We start from the raw sequence: 17,946 nt of genomic DNA on the forward strand, positions 1-17,946 counted from the left end.
CTCTCTTTCTCCTCAGAGATAGGCTGCTGGGAAGAGTCCTGACTTCCTGTCCTCCTTTTACTCCTAAACCTCCTCCACTCTTTTCAGAAATGGTCCCTGCGATGTCAACTCAGGCCACTCAGTCCCTGACATTCTTTTTTTTTTTTTTTTTTTTTTTTTTTTGCAGTACGCGGGCCTCTCACTGTTGTGGCCTCTCCTGTTGAGGAGCACAGACTCCGGACGTGCAGGCTCAGTGGCCATGGCTCACGGGCCCAGCCTCTCCGTGGCACGCGGGATCCTCCCGGACCGGGGCACGAACCCGCATCCCCTGCATTGGCAGGCGGACTCTCAACCACTGCGCCACCAGGGAAGCCCCCTGACATTCTTCAGCACCGATAATGTGAACCTTTCTGTCCTTCCCGAAACTCTTCTTTTGGTTTCTGGGGCACTATTCCTTACTTTTCAGTATCTGCATCTGTGGCCAGTCCTTCTCAATCTCCACCTCCACTCTAAGTGTTGACAGACCTCAAACTTATGCTTTTAGTCTCGTCATACATTGTGCCTGTGTAATGTCATCCATACCCATTGCCTCAGCTGCCAGCAATATGCTGAAAACTCCCTAATCTATATCTAGATTCATTTGCTAGAATGAATCTAGATATAGATTCATTTGTTCCAGTCCATTTGCTCACTAGTTGTCCAACTAGGATTAAATAAGCGCAAAACCAAACTCATCCTCTTTCTAACCAAACTTGTTCTTCTGTACTTCTCATCTTGGTGACTGGGCCACAATCTACCCAGTGGCCCAAACCAGAACTCTGAACAAGCTCACACCGTCCCCTCCTCCCTCCATTCCTCCACACCATCATTTACTCAGGGCTGACAAGTGTGTCTTCTTAATGGATCTCAAGCCTGTCCTTTCTTCTCCAATGCCTCTGTTGGTGCCTCAAGGGTTGTCATCTCTTCTGGCTGTCTACCCTCTGTATTGAACTAAGGTTATCTTTCTGAAATACTTTATTAATTACACTACTCTCTTGCTTAAAATTTCTCACTACCTCTCGTCACTTAGGAGAGAATTCCAATCCTCAGCACAGCGCACAAGGACAGGTCTACAAGATCTGGCTGGGCCGCCACCCACTTTCTGCCACTCCACCAGAAAGGCACCACCGCTGGTCATGCCACACTCCGAGTGGTTCTCTCCCATCTCCCTAGGGCTTTGCTCACCATGGGAGGCGGGGGAACCCCACTTCCCTTGTCCACTACCAAATACCAGCTCATCCTTCACAGCCTAGTGCTGGCCCCCCTAGTCCCCGAAACCCCCCTGTTCTCCCAGAATAGTTGCTGCTCCCTCTTCTCAGAAACTTCTCATAGTCTAGACTCTGTCACACTGCAACAGAACTATGGACTTTCTGTCTCTCGTACGAGACTGGGAGCTCTTTGTAGGGGGAAACTTTTGTTTTGTTCATCTCTTTATCACCGGAGCCTAGCAAGGTGTCTAGCTATCAATAAGCACTTAGTAAATACTTGTAGAAGGAAGGAAAGAAGAAACTGGGGTTTATCATAAAGTACCTCCCAAACTGGAAAATGAAATTATTTTCTTTACTTTGCTTGTAAAAACCCACATATAATGGCGGAGATCAGCCATCTGAAGAAGTCATCCACCACCCTCAGAATATGTAAATCCTAAAATCTTTCCCTTTTCTCTCAGTCCGTCATCTGTCATAGTTTCACCTGCTCTCTGCAGCCTAAAAGCTGCTCCCTGCCACTTCAGCCATTCCCCTGCCAACCCCTCAGTAATACTCTAGCCTCCTTATCTTTCTGCCACAGCTTCCCAGCAACCCTCAACCCTAGGTCAATGCAACCATCTGCCAGGCCATAGCATTGCTGGAGAAAAACCACAGACGCCTGTGGATCAGAGCCACACAGATTCAGTCTATGACCTCAGATGACTCCTCAGTATTATTGGGCAATATTCCAAATGTTCCTTGTTGATCACTGACCCTTGGGCTTATTCTGAAGCCCCCCACCCCCCAATGCCTCTCTATCCACCCCACTCTTCTCAGCAGAAAACCCCACCTCCTACTTCCCTGCAAAAGTTGAAAACATGAAGTGGGAGTGTCTTGAACTTCCTAGCCCCACCGCCATGTTTCACATACCTTTCTTATGCAGCCTCAGGAAGAGGGCCCCTCCCCTATCCAGGCTGACAGCACCTTTGCACCTGACTCCTGTCTCTACACAGACATGACTCATTGGCTATGCCCTTTCTCCTGAAACTACCTACTGGCTCATTCCCCTCCTTCCCTTAACACCTTGAAACAAAACAAAATGAACAAAGAAAACCTCCCTGCATCTTGCATATCTCCTAGCTGCCACCCTCCACCCCTCATTTCCCTTCACGGTCAAGTTTCTTTAAAAAACTTTTTTTGAAATATTTCAAACATTTCAGAGAAGTAGGGACTAAATCACCACTGCATGTTGCTTTCTTTCCCTAATAAAACATGACAAATAGAGCGGAAACTCCCTTTGAGCCCCCTCCCCAATCTCATTACCTTTTCTTCCTCCCTAGAGGTGACCACTGACCACAAATTAGTATGCCTGTCCGTGGTTATAGGCTTGTACTGCAAGCTTATCTATAAAAACGCTGAATTACTTTTCATGTTTGTACATTTTACATAAATGATACCATGGTTTTCATATCCTACAACTTGCTTTTTCCTCAGCATTATGTTTTTAAGGTTCGTCCTTGTTATACATCTCACTCCAGTCCATTTTTAATTTTTGGAGAGTCCTCCATTGTATGACTACACTACCATTTACTATCTCGTTTCTTAGAAGAGCAGTTTTCTACTCTTCAGTGTCCTGTATCTGCCCTCCCATCCCCTCTTAAGCCCTCTCCAGCTTGTCTTTGTCTTCCGCCCTCCTCACACCACTGAACTGCTCTTATCAGGGTCTCCAATTACCACAATGTTGCTAAACCCCATGGATACTTTTAGCCCTTATCTTACTGGACCTCTTTGCAACATTCTTCTCTGATTACTTCCTCCTGATGGTCTTTTCCTTCCTCCACCTTTCTGAGCGCTCAATTGCCATGTCCTTCATGAGTTATTCTTCTTTCGCTGTCCCCCTAGATCAGTGGTTCTCAGTGAGGGTGGGGCAGTTTTGTCCCACAGGGGGCATTTGACAATGTCTGGAGAAATTTTTGATTGTCACAGGGTGCGGGCTACTGGCATCTAGTGGGTAGAGGCCAGGGCTGCTGCTCAACATGCTACAGAGAAAGAATGGTCCCACACTACAAAGAATTATCCAGCCCCCAATGCTAATAGTGCTAAGGTTGAGAACCCCTGGTCTAGATGTTGGTCTGCTGTATGGTTCTGGTCTGAGCCCTCCTTCCTCCCCACTCTCCACTTCCTGCATCACATCACCTGCTCTTTGGAACCTGCAGAAAAAAGCAAGCAGCCTAATACGTTTCCTAGGATTCCTCCCCAACAGCTTGCGTGGGGGACCGGACTTACCCGGACACTGGGCCGCTCTGGAGGGACCTCGGACACCATGTTGTGGTTGGATAGGTCACTGTTGGCGGTAGTTGGGTGTTTCCCACCTGCTTTATTGGACATGTCCAAGGTCGATCTGATTTCAAGTTGACCAAAAAAGAAGTGACTAGGGAGACCAAGAAACAATGGGTGCCACCCATCCCTTTTCCCAACCCTGCCATTCACTGTTCCAGCATTCAGCACAAATTAGGTCCCCTCAGTGCTCCCAAGGGGTCCTCTCAGTGGCTCCTGCTGCTTTTCTGAGATTATATGCCAGTAACCCTGAACAGTCTCCTCTCTTTTTCCTGCAAATTTATCTTAAAAACCTAGACCCTAGGACTCTGGAACTCGGACTATGAGAGTCATTTAATTATCTTTCTTTCCTTTCATTTACTGAGCCAAGATCAGAGGAATTAGCATTTGGCTCTCGTGGTCATAGCAGATTCCCTCACTACTCTCCTCAGAGTCCCCAGGTGATTGACATGCCAGCCTCAGACGTGTCTCACTCCTTTAGCTCAGCCCATGGGATGCAACAACCTGGGACCTGCAAGATTCCAGAAAAAGTGGTTGAAGGTGTCAAGCCAGATGGGTCTCAGGAGTTTCCAGTCCTCAGAACTGAGGTGAGCGACCCTAAACCTCTCCTGCTCTCCTTTCTGACCCCCACTCCCTTCCTCTTCCTAGCTACACAGAGGCAGCGGGATGATGGTGGTTAAGGACGGAAAGGCCAAACAGCAAGTAAGGGGTAAACGTACATTTTCAAGTCAAACTTTTTGTTTTCCTCTGGGACCTGGCCGGTCAGTGGGTGTAGAAATGTGTTCCGTCTTTCATTATGGCTGTGGAGGCAAAAGAGAGAGAGAGAAGCTGTGGTCAAAACGAAGAAGGCAGAGACACAGGCTAAAGGGTGGACAGGCCCTAGGCAGTGACAGGGATGGTGACCACACAGGAGCTTGTTGTTCTGTCCTCCAGTGGGACAGTAAGCAGCAAGACAGAGGGCTGGGCTGTAGAAGGTCATTTGGAGAGGGAAGGGGAGGGGAGGAGAGGGGAGGGGAGGGGAGGAGAGGGGAGGGGAGGGGAAGGGAGGAGAGGGGAGGGGAGGGGAGGGGAGGAGAGGGGAGGGGAGGGGAGGGGAGGGGAGGGGAGGGGAGGGGAGGGGAGGAGCGGGGAGGGGAGGGGAGGAGCGGGGAGGGGAGGGGAGGGGAGGGGGCAGGAAGATGTCTTTCTGACAGTATTAATTACTTACTAGAGATCCCCAGGCTGGAAAGAAACCCCACTTAACCCTTTCAGTGGCCATCCTGGGCACGTATGTGGGGGGCGGGGAGGGGCTCCAATAGTCAAGACTTGGTGTTTGGCTGGTTCCCTCCCAGGGACACCTCCTGCCAGGGCTCCACATAAAAACCACTCACTCATTATTTGCTAAAAGAATTCTCTTGCAACCTTGGACTCCTTCCTCTGCTGCTCTATCTTTCTTCAAATGAAATGAGACATCCAGAAATTCCATCCTTGAGCTTGGGCTGGGCCCCACTCACACCCCAAGTCCAGGGCCTCCCCGTCTAGGGGCTACCTGAGTAGCCAACACCTCAGGAGCTGTCCAGCATTGAGGTGAGTGCTGGCTGTCAGTCAGTCAGATCTAATCAAGGGATGCTGTGGCCAGGGAGGGTTGTGTGGACATCCTGCCAGGAAGCAGGGGCGAACATGGGCCAGGGCCGGGGTCTGTGCAGAGGCAGATGGGAAGCTCCCTTGGGAGTTGTGGCTCTTCTGGCTGGCTGGCTGCCACGTTAGCTCCCGGTGGCTCTGCAGGGAGGTAAGGGAGGAAGGGCAGGAGACAGAGCTTAGGGAGGGGCTGGTGCAGAGGGTCTAAGCCATAAGTGGCAGCAATTTGAGATGGATTCTGAAAGCAGAGGGCCACCTGGCAAGAAGGCTGTGGGAGATTCAAGCGTGCAGCCAGTGGGGGGCTGGAACAATTTTAAGGTCCTCTTCACCCTCTTGGGAGATACTGTGAGAGCCCAGAGCACGCTCAGTCCACCCCCAGAAGCTGGTGCCTGCACAGAGCCTACCAAGGCTGCACGGCGGCTTGTGGGTCTTAATACCAAGCCACCACGCACTCCCACAGCAAAGGGCCGGCGCTCTGCTTGGCAAGTGGCAGGTTAGCTAGCACCAGGGGAAAACAGACCTCAGCGTGGTTCCTTCAGCTGCATGAGAGAAGTAAAATAACCTTTTGGAGAGCACCTTTTCATAGCCGAGGATGCTTCCCAGCCCTTAAGATGTCTGCTGAAACTAAAGATCATATCAGAGGGTATTTTTTTCAGCTTCCAAACCAGTCATGTTCAGATCGAATCCAAAGACATGTGGCAGATAGAAGCCCAGTGGACAGTGGCCACAGCCTCTGTGGAAATCTGGTTTTGCAGCCAGGACCCTAAATCTGGCCAGTGTCTATTCGGCCTGGGTTCTAACTCTAGCACATTGATAACCCGCTCCCTGCCTCTCAACCTACTCCTCCCTTTTTCCCAGGTCCAATAAGGAGGCTCTCCTCAACTTAACCACAGGGGATCTTTGCAAGGAACAGTAGCTGTTTCCAGTCACCTCATCCCTGGTTCTGCCTCATCTAGGGGTGGGGGCAGGCAGCCTGTGACCGCTAAGATCCTTGAGGCACTGAGGTCTCTGCTGTTTCCCAGTGGCACAGATCCCCTGCCCCCCCCGCCCGACACCCCTCCACCCATTCCGTCCCCTTCGGCCTATTCTGCTGTACACGTTCCCCGTGCTAACTCTGCTGGAACCTTTCCTGCAGGCACTGGTACGGATGGATAGATGGACGGAGAGACAGACACACACAGAGGCACACACACAGTCTGCTGTCAGCTGGCACAAGTCTTTCAGAGGACACCAAATTTCTTCCTGCCCCAGACTCTCCTACCCCGCAACCCCTACAGATGGTGTCCTCGCTCCACCCCGGCGCCACCAATTTCAAAGCAGCTTCCCCTTCACAAGCTCTGCAATGCAGCAACCACTGACCTAACTGCTGTCCCTTCTCCAGGTCGCGTGGGGCAGGCCCCTCACTCTGACGCCCCCGGATCCAGTGACCTGCCAACTCAGCTGTTACTTCACGTGGCTCACAGTCCACTGAAGAAATCCCTACCTGACCCGTCGATCAGCTCGAAACTTCAACATCTTTTGGGCAGCTTTGTCCCCTGTTTGGCAGCCTCGGAGGACCCACCAGCCACCCTGCTCGTACCATCCCTCTGAGAAGGAAGTCCTCCGGTCCGGCTCGCAGTGCCGTGGCTGAGCTCCAGGCGCACGTGGCAGCGGCAGGCGCTGCTCGTTCCCCTCCTCCTGGCTCCAGCACCAGGAAGGGGGAGGGCCTCTCCCTGGGTGGTGGCAGGGGTGCCCAGGTGCCCTAGGGGGTCTGCAGCTTCCCAGCCTTCAGACAGAACACTGCCCGGCAGAGTGCCAGAGGCAGGATAAGTGAGCAGGAGATGACATCTTCTCAGTTCAGGTGCTCAAGGAGAAAATGCAAACATGGAGACACGGAGTACACGGAGCAGGTGTACAACTTCCAGGTAGTCTGACCTCGCTGAGCTAAGGACGCAGAGTAGCTGGGCGGATGGAGGAGTCTGGGGCTGCATTCCCATCTGCACGGCAGAAACCCATGCCAGCCCAACCTGCAGGAAGACAGCCCTCTCTGCCTCCCCAACTCCTATAGCCCAGAACACAGGCCCTTGGGCTGAAATCCACTTGCTTCAGGGAGACCCTTTCGACCCAGCGGGCACAAGGGTTAAATGGGGCTCCAGATTCACGTGCTGCTATTGTTGTTGCTGCCGATGCCGGGAAGCTCTCTCTCCTCCCAGCCTGCCCAGCCTTCTGTACGGACAGGAGCATAAATGAACACGAAGCTTGTCTGCGGCATCCCCCTACACATTCCCTTTAGACACAGCCCCAGGTTGCTTGCCCTCCGCTTGGGGTGGCCCAGCAGATGAAGAGCAAGTGAAGCACATGAGTGTGGGTGTCATGGAGCCAGAGCTGGTGGCGAGGACTGGCTTTTCAACTGCTTGGGTGAAATGGAAGAAAAGCTTCTTCCCAGATCTGATGAGGAAGAGGGTAGCAAATGAGGCTCAGAGGGGTCACCATGTGTTTACTTTTGTAAACCTGCCCAGATGCAATGTAATAAATTCCAGCTGCCAACTGTCTGATCTGCTCGGGGCAGGGAGGTTAGCTACTCTGAACTCTCCAGAGGTCGAAGATGGCCACACCTCCCCTTTTCCTAATGCCCTCTGTGTCTTAGGGCCCTCCACGCAAGGGGCTTCTGAAGGTCATCTCTTCCAAGCCCCTGCCTCCAGGTAAGCCTGCTCTCCAATCAGTCTCAATAAGTGCCTTGTTTGTTTGTGAAGGGTTCCAGGAAAGGAAGCTCCAGACCCACTGTTATCTTATACTGCCCAGATGTTCTTTTCTGATATCAAATGTCAGTTCCTCTGGCTTTTGATATCATTCCATTTTTATCTTTGGAAGACAGAATCCTTTCTGACCAATGTGGCTCCTTTCAGCAGCACCAGGCGTTCTGTTGACATCATAGTCTGGTTGTTATGACAATTTTGTGATGTCAACAGATACTGAAAGGGAGGAGCTAATCTAATTTTTTGGATTGAGGACAGAACTCAGTCAGAGAACAAAGCAATCAGTGAATGGAAAAGGACAACAGAATTACTTAACCCGTGATGAGACAAGCTGGGTGGATACAGCTGGGGTCAACAGCTGCTGATATTTAAGCAACTAATCCTAAATCCAAAAGGTCAATATATTCAGCCGTTTAGTGGTACTTCTGCAAATGCTTTATCCTGATGACAAGTGGCTTCACTTTCCAGATCCCACCTCTCCCTGTCCCTCATCCAGTTACTGGAGCCCTGCTGTGGTTATGGAGAGCTGGGCCCTCTCCTGATGCCTGCTTGGGGTCTCTGCCTGTGCACAGTAGGTACCCAATAAATGTTCATTGAATGAATAAGTGAATGAATGAATGAACAAAAGAAACTCCATATGCTCTGATTTAATTTTTAGCCACCTGCTTTTGGAGTTTGACATTCTATTACCAAGGCTTTCCCTATCCTTGCTCTCTCTTAAAATTAATTACTTCCTCTCCATGAGAGCAGCTCTGTTTCTGTCCCCTCACCCCTTCACTTAGCTCCCCTGCCTGGCTCCCCCTTGAATATATAGCTTGGCTTTGATCCATCTTCATTAGGAGGGGAAGAAAATTAAGCTCATCTGCACAGGAGGAGGGGTGGAGGTGCACTGGGAAATGAGTTTTCTTCCTCTAGAAGGCAAAAATATCCCTTTTCCCTTCAATTTGAGCTCAGGGGCCTCCCACAGCCTTTGCTTAACTTGCAAGTTAAATTACTTCTCCCATGCCCACTGAAGATAGCACAGGAGGAGGAAGGAAGGCTCAAGGGTTTCCCCTGCTTGTTGAGAGCTCTGAAATCCTCAGGATTAAGTGAGCACACAGAATGCCTGGCTGGAGTTTTTTTCCTTTGCCACTAAACTGCACAGATGACAGGTTTTCATTAGGTTAGACACCAGGAAGAACTTACCAGGTATGGAACATTAAAAAAGGGAAACAGGGACAGGTAATCAGTTTTTTTTTCCCCCCTCTCCTCTTCCCTTTCTTTTGGGATGTCAAAGGCCTCCATTTCTCAAGAACAAATGGTTATGAATCCATCTCCAAATGGACTTCTTGAATTCCACCCAAGGGAAGGGGGAATCTCAAGCAATAAAGGAGATTTTGCTATGAAGGCAGGAGCATCCCTGAACTCCCGAGTTGCCCACTAGGTGTTCCCCTATCCACGGTTACCTACGAAGGTGGCCCCAATGGCAGTGCCGTCAATGAGAAGAGAATTGGCAACACCAGGCTTTCAGTCCAAGATCCAACATGAGGGTGACTTGACTTCTTTGGCCCTTAGTTTTCTCACATGCAAATGAGGTACTTTCTAATTCTATGAAATAATAACTGGAAACTTTAAAAATGTGAAATATTTTATGCACAAGAGATAATGGCTATGATTATTCTGCTTAAAAACAAATCAAGAGGGACTTCCCTGGTGGCGCAGTCGATAAGACTCCACACTCCCAATGCAGGGGGCCTGGGTTAGGGAACTAGATCCCACATGCATGCTGCAACTAAGAGTTCACATGCCACAACTAAGGAGCCCATGTGCCGTAAGTAAGGAGCCCACCTGCCACAACTAAGGCCTGCCACAACTAAAACCCAGCTCAACCAGATAAATAAATAAATAAATAAATAAATAAATATTTAAAAAATCAAGAAATATGCTAGGTACTGGAGCTAGAAAATGAAAAACACACAGTCTCAGGCTTAAGATGGCAGTGGATGGAGAAGGGGCTGGGAATGCAGGGACTGGCATTCCAGAAGTGCCAAAACCAATCAATTACAAAGAAAAGAGGTAGATCCTCTCCATTTTCCAAGCATTTGTCCTCCATCTAGTTTGGGCTTTTCTACAGTTCTACAGACACCTGCAGCCTCTAACTGCAGGCGCTAGTGACAGCCTCACTACGAAGGTAACTGTGTACTGACTTATCTCCAAACATGCTCCCCAAGAATCGGTATCTATCTGGAGTGATAGCTGGCACTACGCAATCAAAAGCAGCAAAATCAACCCGGGTCTTTGTGACTCTTTGCAGACATGCATGGCCGCACATGTGTGCACACACACACACCACACACTCAGGATGGACACCCAGAGGTCCCACCGTGATAAATACTGAATGACTAGAGAGATACATTCAACTCCTTCCACCCTGGGGCCCTCTTGGTTATCTGCAGGACACCAAGCTGCGGCATCCCCAGAGCTCCTGAGAATTAGCCCCGCCAGGCTTTTCCATCCAGACAAGGCTTTGGCTTCTGGCATTATCCCTCATTAGATAGAGAGAGGACTGTGAGGCGAGTGGGAAGGAGGGCTGCTATGGCCCGTCCCTCCCACTTCCTTCTCCCCCAGCTAGCAAATTCCAAACTCAGACTGTCCACACTCCAGGGAGGATTTCTGCAGCCGACAAAGGAGGCGAAGGTGGGGAGACTTTTGGCTCCTGCTCTCCACCTCCCCTCTGGATCTCATCATCATTTTCAAGGAGCTTGATGTGTTCTACCTTTCTCTCCCAATGAAAAACCAACTTGGTTTACATTCTCAATGATCCTGATGTGCCTGATTCCTGAGACTCCCACCAACCTCCGTCATTCCTAGGAAAAAATACACTTCCTAGCCAAGTTCTCCCCACCCAAATCCCTCTGCAGCCACACAAAGAGGAGGTCGAAAGGGGTCGGCCCCGGTGGCACCTCTAGGTATTTGCAAGTGGGAAAGGCCCCTCTACCTGACACTGTCTTTTTTCCAAATGCTGCCAACAGATCAAGATACCAGTCCTGCAGGCTCTAGGGACACAGCTGTCAGCCCTGTACTTGCATTTACTCTCTTCTCTCCTCCCTGCCCTCGCTCCAGCCCTCCTCCTGTGCCACAGTCATTTCCAAACTGGCAAGATTAGAGTGTCTTCTCCAAGTAAGCTTGGAACATCCAAAAATGCTGGCTACTGGGCTGAGTGCCTAGGAGATAAGGCCCAGGCTGCTCTCTTTCCTGCTAAACTCTGCCTGTCCTCACAGCCCCTTCCCTGCCCCAAAGGGTCAAAACACCTTTTCCTTCCCTGCTATGACCAATCATGGAACACTGGGGGAATTTCACCTGAGTTTGGCCCCTACCTCAGGTAGAAAGCAGAAAAGCTGGCTCAGTAGCCAAGGGATGGAAATTACAAATCAGGGATCCAGATCCAGGCTTCCTCCCTTCCATCCTATGTGGATGTCCTTCTCTAGTCTCTCACTATATAATCGCCTGAGCTTGGACATTCAAGCTTACAACTGCAGGTAAGGGTATGAGGGCCTTGGGTACTCTTTAGTCAGGGCAATGCTTCACTGTGTGTATGTGAGTGTGTGCGTGTGTGTTTATGCATATGTGTGTGTGTCTGGTGCGGGGGAGAGTACAAATATCACTCAGGGGAAGTTCATGGGGAATCTTCATGCTGATCGTCTACCCCAACTTGGATTATCTTATTTTCAAAGTGATTATTTGACTTTATGGAACTCCATTTGTCTTCTGAAAAATAAAGATAAACAGGGTGGATATTCAGCATAATCATGCCAGTTATTAAAATGCTGAAAGTTCTTCCATATTGGTTGGTAAAGGGCTACTCTTCCAATAAGAAAGAATTTCAATATTTTAATAACTGGCCCTCCCCTCCTCTATGTGATCCAGAGACACCTTGGGGCCCTCCAGGACTCCAGGTCAGTGTCCTTTCTGGTTGATAAATTACTGAGTGTCATTGCTAGGATGACCATTCCTTAACTATCTGAACACCGACGGCCCTTCCAAGGTGTTAAGAACTGTGATTCTGGGCACAGAAGTCATTTCAGGCAGGTCAGGAGGCATTTCCCCCCTCACACCCTGGCCCAACTTGGAAAACTGGGGCAACCCAGCTCCCTGGGCTTCCTCATGCTCCTTGCCCTGTGCCTCTGTGTTGTCCCTGCTAAGGGGAAAAGGAAACGAATGGAGAAATGGAAGCTCTCTACGGCTCCAGCTCCACATTTTCCTTCTCTCATCCTTCCCCTGAGTGGCCCCCAGCTAAGCCAGATAGAAGCAGAGGGAAAAGGGCTCCAGTCCCCTCCCCTCAGCCTCCAAGCTGCTTTCTCCGACAGTCAGCAACTGAAAAGAGGCCCAAGAGGTAACGGGCAGAGCAATAATTAATTACCACCCCCCCACACACACACACACACCCTGCCGCCAAGCTCTGAGCCAAATCCCAAACCCCTACCCTTCAGAGACTGAGGAAGCCCAGCTGTCTGCTTCTAGGCCTATGGAAGGTCACTCGAACCAGCCTTCCTCATTCCTAGCTCAGCAGATTTGGTCCTGGTGTCCCACAGACAGCAGTCACCCCACCCCACCCCCAGGGAATGAATTGTACAAAGTGAGTGTTTGGAGAGTAATGCAGCTGGGCTGGTGCCCCTCCTTCCACACCCTCAAAAGCTACAAATGCCTTCTTGGTTCCCAATCCAGCAATCTGCGGGCGTCAAGCCCTTCCATGGCTCAGTCTCCTCGTTTTAAGAATGAAACAGTAGTAATAAGTGGTGACCTGCTTAGAAGACAACACAAATTTCCTACCAGACTAGACAGCAGAGGAAGAAAGGTGATGATGCTCTGAAGGGGTAAACACAGGGAAACCATCAAACTCATGTGGTCTCTGGTCCTTGCACTGGGAAGAAGGCAAGGCCCATTCCAGAGTCAGGGGAGCCGAGAGTCACTGCCCCAGCTACAGTGACAAGAGACACAAGACAAAGTTCCCGTCTCCTTGGTTGTCCCCAGTCCCTGCTACTTCTCCAACCTGAGCTCCTCATCTCCAGGAGAGAAGAGAGCCTCGTGATTCAGGGGGGAGACTACGGCTCCACAAGGCCCGCTGCAAGAACACGGGGGAAAGTCACAAACCCTCTTGCTGCTAACCCCCATGGGCTACAGGTCTGGGCACTGTGTGTGATGTAGGATGGGAGGTACCCAAAAATGTTAGTCCGACCACACCTGCCTGGGTGCAGAGGTGTGGAGGGGCGGCCACACACAAACTGCTTACAACCTGGACCTTCTTTGTCACTGTGCCTGGCCGGCACCTCACACCCAGACACTGAATGGCTGTCTGGTAGAGTGGCTTAGAGGCAGGCCAGTGGTCTGACCACAGTGGGAGGAGAGAACATGTGCTGTTCTGCTCTGGGATGCTGAATTGCTAGTGTGAGGCAGGAGAGCTCAGCCTTGAATCCTCTCACAAGGGAATCCAATGGGTGGGTTCCATCTGCTCCATGGCCCCTCCTCTCCCCTCTCACTTCCTACTGGCCAGTCAGACTCTGATAAGAGTCTACTGAGCAGAGGCTTTGTCTGGGGAAGAAGAGAGCAATAAATCAATGGGAGCAGGAGGGCAGGAGCCTTGGCGACTGCTTTGGGAGAAGGAGGCCCCCACCTCGGAGGGCTGCGTGGGGTGTGGATGCAAAGGCAGGTGGGATGGCAGCAAAGCTCTAGTGAGAGCACTGCTTCTCACCTGCCCCCTGGGAGGTCTCAGCTCCTTGTCTCTCCTAGATTGGGAGTAACAGGTGAGCAGGGATGCAGATGGATTGTGGGAAATTTTGAACGCCTCCTTCTGCAGGGAGTGAGGAATCTGGGACTTCCCATGTACTCAGGGAGCTTGCTAAGGGCTCGAAGGGCAGAGGAATCTCCCTGGATTTCTGTCTGCTGTAGAAAAGATCCAAAAGGAGCTTGGGGACAAGGGTCACCAGTGGAACCAGCCAGGAAATGACTGTGTCTGGAGAGAGACATTGTTGTCTCCACCTCTGTGTGCTGAGAAAAATCATTGTGAGCTCCCCTGACATCCCAGAGAAGGAAAGTGAGACCTGGAAGGGAAAGGACTTGGAGAACTTTTGTGTGTGTGTGTGCGGTACGTGGGCCTCTCACTGCTGTGGCCTTTCCCGCCGCGGAGCACAGGCTCCGGACGCGCAGGATCAACGGCCATGGCCCACAGGCCCAGCCGCTCCGCGGCATGTGGGACGCTCTCAGACCGGGGCACGAACCCGCACCCCCTACATCGATCGGCATGTGGACTCTCAACCACTGCGCCACCAGGGAAGCCCTGGAGAACTTTTGAAGAGAGCTGTAACATGAAAACAAAGAATGGCTGGCACATGGCTGTGGCTGAGCAGTACTGACCTCTTTACTTTTCTGGGCCTCAGTTTCCCCATCTGTAACATGGAATGATACCACATTGCTGGGAGGATTAAACAAGATCACATATTTAAAGCACCTAGGAGAATGCTTGGCACATAACAGTTGCTCAGTCAGTGGCTGATGCTATAATCATTTATAAGATAAAGGAATGAAATAAAACAAGGAGCACTATTCCATCCAATTTAGTAGCTGCTAGTCATATGTGGCTGTTTACATTTTCATTAATTAAAACTAAATAAAATTAAAATTTCAGTTTCTCCATCACGCTAGCCATAGCTCAAGAGCCACCATGGCTAGAGGCCACCTAACTGGACAGGACAGTTGTAGCATGCTCCACCATTGTGGAGTATTCTATCGGACAGCACTGGGCTAGATGTTTCCTAAGCCACCTTCCAGTTCTAATATTTTTGGACTCTATAAAACACATAACTCCAAACCCGTCTGTCCTTCCGCCGGCTGATATGTGCTCAGTGTCCTCAGGGAATGCAAGTTCTCTTACAGTCCTCAGCTAAACCAAAAAAAAAAAAAAAAAAAAAAAGGAAATCTGCTACCAACAACAATGACAAAAGAGTTAAAAATCTAAAATCAAATGATACATTCCAAAGTCCAATCAAAATTAATTTGGATAATACATCATTTTAAAATATATGCATTGGGCTTCCCTGGTGGCGCAGTGGTTGAGAGTCCGCCTGCCGATGCAGGGGACGCAGGTTCGTGCCCCGGTCCGGGAAGATCCCACATGCCGTGGAGCGGCTGGGCCCGTGAGCCATGGCTGCTGGGCCTGCGCGTCCGGAGCCTGTGCTCCGCAACGGGAGAGGCCACAACAGTAAGAGGCCCGCGTACCGCAAATAAATAAATAAATAAATTAATAAATTAAAATATATGCATTAAGACTCCCCTCCAGGGCTTTAAAATATTGTTACTAACAGCCCTACTGGGGGCAGGCCCTGGGGGAGGCAACTGGGAAAGGTTACAGAGAGGATCATGGAGGTTGGAAAAGGGGAAAGAACAAGGAACCGTCCCTCCTTCCTGCCTCATTTTCCTTCTTGGATTGGCCAACTTCTGGTGAGGCTGGAGGGAGGAAGAGCAGACAGGTCGGCTGCATGGTCTGCAGGGTCCTGCGGTCCACAGTGGGAGGAGCCAGCACAGAGGGGAAGAGAGGCGAAGAGGAACTGCCACCGAGGACAGCAGGCTCAGGAGTCTTCCTTCCCTTGCACTTCCCCTGTCCCCACCCCGGCCCCCACCCAGCCTGGAGCCTGTGGTAATCACAGGGATACAATCTGTTCCTAAACAAATAGCACATGAAGCAGGTGCCAGAGTGTGTCCATTGATAACCGTGGCTTAGAGAGGGGAGGGGAGACGATCTCAGAGGAATGGGAGAAGGACTCCCAGACCTAGACCCTGCCTGGAGCCCAGGTAATAGAAAAAAGAACTTGGGAAGGAAAGGAAAGTGTGTGTCGGGGGGGGACCAGGTAAGGGACACTGCTGGCCCCTCCCCTGTCCCCATGCCACGCAGTAGCCTTGAAGGAAGTCTAGGCAGGGTTTCTAAGACAAGAAGAAACAGACGCTTTGGGAGGAGGGTAGAGGGGAAGAAAGGGAAAGGGATGCTGTACTGGTCCCGGCCAGGACAGAAGCCAGTCTTGGTAAGTGACACCTGAGTAACAGGTGAGTCTGCCTACGCCTGTTGGAGCATATCAACACCATCCTGCTGCTGCCTCTTGTGGCTGGCCTGGGAATAGCTCTGGCTGTATACTTGGCAGGGCCCAGAGCAAAATAAAAACGCAGGGCTCCTTGCTCAAAAATTAAGAAGTTCAGGATGGTGACAGAAGAACATTAAACCAAACCCTTCTGAGGACACAGGGCAACTGCGCAGGTTGAATGCCCACGAAGCCCTCCCTGCCTGGGAATACCAGTTCCTCTGGGCTGCTTCTCCTGGGAGTGTGAGGACAGAGGGTGGCTAGTCTTACGTGTGGCTAACTCTTAGTACAAGGCAGAACACGGAAAGTGGCCGGCTCCTCTCCCAGTCCCGACTTCCCGCTCTTTGTTGGCTCACATGCCCAGAAGCTTGGCTGCTTTTGCTCCTGTCCCACTGGGTCTGGTGGCTGGCACCTCCCCCTTATTGTGCCTGGTTTCTGTCTGCCTGTGGGCAGCGTAGCAGGAGGAGGCACCACAGCTGAAAGCCACGGGGGTTGGGTTTGCCTTATCTCTCAAACCTGCCTTCAAGACTGGCACAGGGAGCACTCTGTTCCTACCCAACAGACCCCTCCAGGGCTGCCTACCATTACCATTATGTCATGGAACCTTTTTCCTCCCAAGAAAGAGGCAGGGGGACAAAAGGGTTTCTGGCTAAGAGGGGGTAAAGTCAACATCTCTGCTTTGGAGACAAATCAGTCTTTCATTTTTTTGTGCACGCATGAGTACACACACACACACACACACAGAATCAGCTGAGAAAATTCCGTCTTGGCACCTCCTCCAACGAAGCCAAGAAACTCTGGTCCACATTACCTGCACAAGTCTGACTTGTCATGAGAAGGTGCCTGGGTCAAAGAGGCCTAATATTTGGAGGGAATGAGGGTCCTGAATGGGCAGTTGGGGGCATGGGGACAACAGACATCTAAACCCAAAAGACTGGTTCTCTCTCTTCCTGGATTTGTTTTGCTCCCAAACGACAAACTTTGTCTTCTAACACGTTGAGTCCCCGCCAACTCTCCTTCATCCCCACCCCTTGCATCCTGCCTCCCACCTCTCCACACCTGACTTGAAGTAAAAAGAATAAAAGGCAAGGCACAGCTATGCCCGTCTCCTTTGGCTGTGCCCTCCCTGCCTTCCTTCTGGGCTGGTCCCAGCAAACGGCTGTGAAGAGGCGGATGGTGCTTCTGCCCAGAGCTCCTGAGCGCCTCTCTGGAGACAATGGCTCAGGGAGAGGGGAAGAGCAGGCCTCCAGCTTTGTGTGCAAGGTGGCCACACCAAACCATTGTCTCTGCATCAGGAAAGACAATGATGTGTATTTCCAGCTTCTGTGCCAAGTAGTTCACACCCCTTAGACTAAGACAACCCTAAAGATTTCCTTCTAATAAATAGGAATGATACCGAAATCTGGCCCCAAGCTGAGAATTTGCATCCGGTTGTAACAAAAGCCCACTCTAGCTGATGGAATGGGAATATTGGTGCTCTCTTACCTGCTCCAGAGACACCCAGACAAATATACAGCAGACAGATAACCACTGACTCACCGGCTCTTCTCTGTGGTCCCCTCTGCTCTCGCCCTGACTCCTTTCACACTCAGGAATAGGGAAAAGGTTTTCCTTTAACACTCACCAGGTCCCTGGTGGGTAGCAATCATTAACAGCCACACATGCTGACTGGCCTTAACCCCTTCAGTGCTGGTTGCCTCCAGCTGGCTGATGGACAGCCCTGTCCCCTCTTCCCAGCTCTGAGAAAGTGGCGAGTCCCACCTTGATGCCATCCACCTGAGTAATGCTGTTGCCTCCCATGTGGAAAGCAGGAGCCCTCTAGTCCCACCCAGGCTGCCCCGCCTGATTGGAGCACGCTGGCAACTGAGGTGCTTGGCTCTGGCATGATGCCCAATTGGATGAGCCCACATTATGAAATATTTGCCTAGCAGGCCAATAGAGAAGCCA

The 17,946-nt window shown here is 50.9% G+C and overlaps 1 protein-coding gene across 6 annotated transcripts in view; it reads right to left on the reverse strand.

Annotated features, from left to right (window-relative positions):
* Positions 1-17,946, reverse strand: part of PLEKHA6 (pleckstrin homology domain containing A6) — an 82,534-nt gene that overhangs the window by 41,747 nt on the left and 22,841 nt on the right. For 3 of the 6 annotated variants that reach the window (XM_081216267.1, XM_081216268.1, XM_081216266.1), the window contains exons 1-3: positions 17,624-17,706; positions 4,262-4,342; positions 3,492-3,606 (exon numbers count right to left, since the gene is read on the reverse strand). In XM_081216267.1, coding sequence (XP_081072393.1) covers positions 3,492-3,593 — 102 coding nt within the window. In that variant the 5' untranslated portion in view covers positions 3,594-3,606; positions 4,262-4,342; positions 17,624-17,706. Of the gene's footprint in view, positions 1-3,491; positions 3,607-4,261; positions 4,343-17,538; positions 17,581-17,623; positions 17,707-17,946 lie in introns of those variants that run through there. The other 3 variants (XM_081216269.1, XM_081216270.1, XM_081216271.1) reach the window with 2 other exon arrangements.

This window comes from Mesoplodon bidens (assembly GCF_964165515.1).
Source record: "Mesoplodon bidens genome assembly, chromosome: 2".
Classification (NCBI taxonomy): domain Eukaryota; kingdom Metazoa; phylum Chordata; class Mammalia; order Artiodactyla; family Ziphiidae; genus Mesoplodon; species Mesoplodon bidens.